The following is a 2,677-nucleotide window of genomic DNA, read 5'->3' as shown; positions in this document are numbered from 1 at the left end:
GCGGCCACTGCACTCCAGTCTAGGCGACAGAGTGAGACTCCAACTCAAAAAAAATAAAATGAAATAAAATAAATAAATTTTGACCTTTTAAGCAATTCTAAATTGTTAACAAAGACATCATTAAACTCACAGATGAAGTCTAGGGAAGAGTGGGAGATGGCGCTCTCCATATAGTTGTCCAATAGTTTGGATGAATCAAGTTTCCTTTCGCACTCACCTACGGACACTGGCGATGGTCTCTCTGTTTTTGAAGCGACTGAAACGAGCCGTGTAGCTTAGCGTTTTCATGAAGACCTCCGAGAGCTCCTGTTCATCCTCCGCACTCTCGTTTTGCTGCTTTCGATGCTCCAGAAGCATATGAACCTCGGAGTTCAGGAGTGTCTCTGCTGTTTCAAACTCTATTGGCAAAAGGCACAAATGTCAACAGAAAACGGGCCCTCAGAAATCTACTCTGAACCGTTCATTTTGTGCTTGAATGCTTCTCTGCCCCTGGACAAATTCGGGGCCTGCCTACTCCACAGCTGTATCTTCATCCACACTCATGTACCACAAGGCACAGTAGAGTTCAGGAGATAATAAAATTAAGCTCATTTGCGCTACATAGTTTCTGACACCAAAGAACCTGACCTGGGCTGGGCTCGGTGGCTCGGCCTGTCATCCCAGCACTTTGGGGGGCCGCGGCGAGTGGACCATCTGAGCCCGTGGGTTCAAGACCAGCCTGGGTAACTTGGTGAGACCGCATCTTTACAATAAATCCCAAAATTAGCCGGGCGTGGTGGCACGTGCCTGGGGTTCCAGCTACTTGGAAGGCTGAGGTGTAAGGATTGCCTGAGCCCAGCAATTGGACGCTGGGGACCATGAGCATGCCACTGCACTCCAGCCTGGGTGACAGAGCAAGATTCAAACTCAAAAAAATAAAAACAAAGAATGGTTAAATGTTACGCAGGGCCAATTGTCTGGAAATTATATATTAATAACATATCTGTGCAAATATATTATAAACAATCTTTCTTTCTCTGGAGTCAGGGCCTCACTCTGACACCCAGGCTCAAGTGTAGTATCACAATCACAGTTCACTGAAGCCTTAAACTTTTGGGCTCAAGTGATCCTCCTACCTCAGCCTCCCAAGTAGCTGGACTACAGGCATTTGCCACCACACCTGGCTATTTTTTAAATTTTTTTAGTAGAGATGAGGTCTCGTTATGTTGCCCAGGCTGGTCTCCAACTCCCGGGCACAAGCAGTCCTCCTTTGGCTTCCCAAAGTGCTGGGATTACAGGCATAAGCCACCAATCTCAACTATCATAAGCAATCTTTATTTTTTACTTTTTTTGAGTCGGAGTCTCACTCTGTCACTCAGGCTGGAGTGCAGCAGCACATCCACAGCTCACTACAGCCTCAAGCTCCTGGGCTCAGGCACTCTTTCCACCTCAGCCTCCCAAGTAGCTGGGACTAACAGGCGAGCACTACCACACCCCAGTAATTTTTTGTAGAGACAAGGTCTCACTGTGTTGCTCAACCTGGAAGCAATCTTCTTAGGTTTGAAAAAGAAACTCATGGCTGCTTTTCATAATAAACAACAACGTTTTCCTACATCTTCAGAGTAACACTGTTAACCCTTTGCACTCAGAGACACCTCCCAGGCTGGTCTCGAACCCATGGGCTCAGGCAGTCCTCTCACCTCGGCCTCCCAAAGTGCTGGGACTAAAGGTGTGAGCCACCACACCCAGCCACCTGGTGTTTCCTATTTGAGCAGACAGTGCAATCTCATTTTCTTCCTCCCACGTTAATAATATATAATTTATTGTCCGTCTGTTGTTCAAAGACAATGTCGAAGGATGCACTCATGATTCCTGAAAACTACTTCCCAACTGATTAAAAGCTTGACAAATTTCAAACAGGACCTAGGTTTTTCATTGTTTTTCACAGGAAAACTTCAAGGAAACATACATCTTTGAAAAATTTGCACTTGCATAAGTTTGTCCTGGATAAATTACCAACAATATTTTTTATGTCCCCTGAGCGGAGCCATCTGAGTGGCTTGCTAGATTTACTATGTCCCCTCAGAAGGGATATCCAAGTGCAAAGGGTTAAAAAAGCTATTATTCCCTTGGGAAAATCATTTTCTCCCTTATGTTCCTGTAGGTTTATATGATCCTATCCTAATACTTACCTCACGGTGTTAGAGCGGGTTTTTATCTGTCTTTCCCTTACCAGTGAGTTCCTCTAGAGCAGGAACCATTCATAAACATGAATTCCTGTTTAAAATCCCATACTGAAGAGGAAGCAACAGTGAGGAAAAGTCAAAATGACTTGCAATTTCACATTTACATATGTTGTGGGTGTTTACTATTAGAGGAATCACTAACACCTCCATCAGAGAATGCACTCCCATTTCTCCAGCCAGGTAATAAGAGCCTCCCTATCCTTTCACAAAGTGGACAGTAGGTAAGGAGGATACAGTGTTTTCTCTTTTTGAGTCAGATTCTCATTCTGTCACCCAGGCTGGGGTGCAGCAGCACACTCACAGTAACTGCAACCTCGACCCGCTGGGCTTAGGTGATCCCTCTGCCTCACCCTTCCAAGTAGCCAGAACCACAGGCATGTGCCACTATGCCTGGCTAATTTTTTTTTTTTTTGAGTTGGAGTCTCACTCTGCCGCCCAGGTTGGAGTGCAGT

The 2,677-nt window shown here is 45.4% G+C and overlaps 1 protein-coding gene across 1 annotated transcript in view; it reads right to left on the bottom strand.

The window, feature by feature from the left end:
* The window catches only part of POLR2D (RNA polymerase II subunit D), a gene marked incomplete at its 5' end in the record, with an annotated part of 6,871 nt that extends 6,463 nt beyond the window's left edge, over positions 1 to 408 (bottom strand). Inside the window, one exon of the mRNA XM_008050568.1 lies at positions 218 to 408. Coding sequence (XP_008048759.1) covers positions 218 to 408 — 191 coding nt within the window. The remainder of the gene's footprint in view (positions 1 to 217) is intronic.
* Positions 409 to 2,677: the final 2,269 nt, after the last annotated feature.

The sequence above is a fragment of the Carlito syrichta genome, unplaced genomic scaffold (genome assembly GCF_000164805.1).
Source record: "Carlito syrichta isolate Samal-C Ts95f unplaced genomic scaffold, Tarsius_syrichta-2.0.1 Scaffold151581, whole genome shotgun sequence".
NCBI classification, from domain to species: domain Eukaryota; kingdom Metazoa; phylum Chordata; class Mammalia; order Primates; family Tarsiidae; genus Carlito; species Carlito syrichta.
Note: the sequence above shows the minus strand (reverse complement) of the source record. Positions and strands in the feature narration are given on the sequence as shown.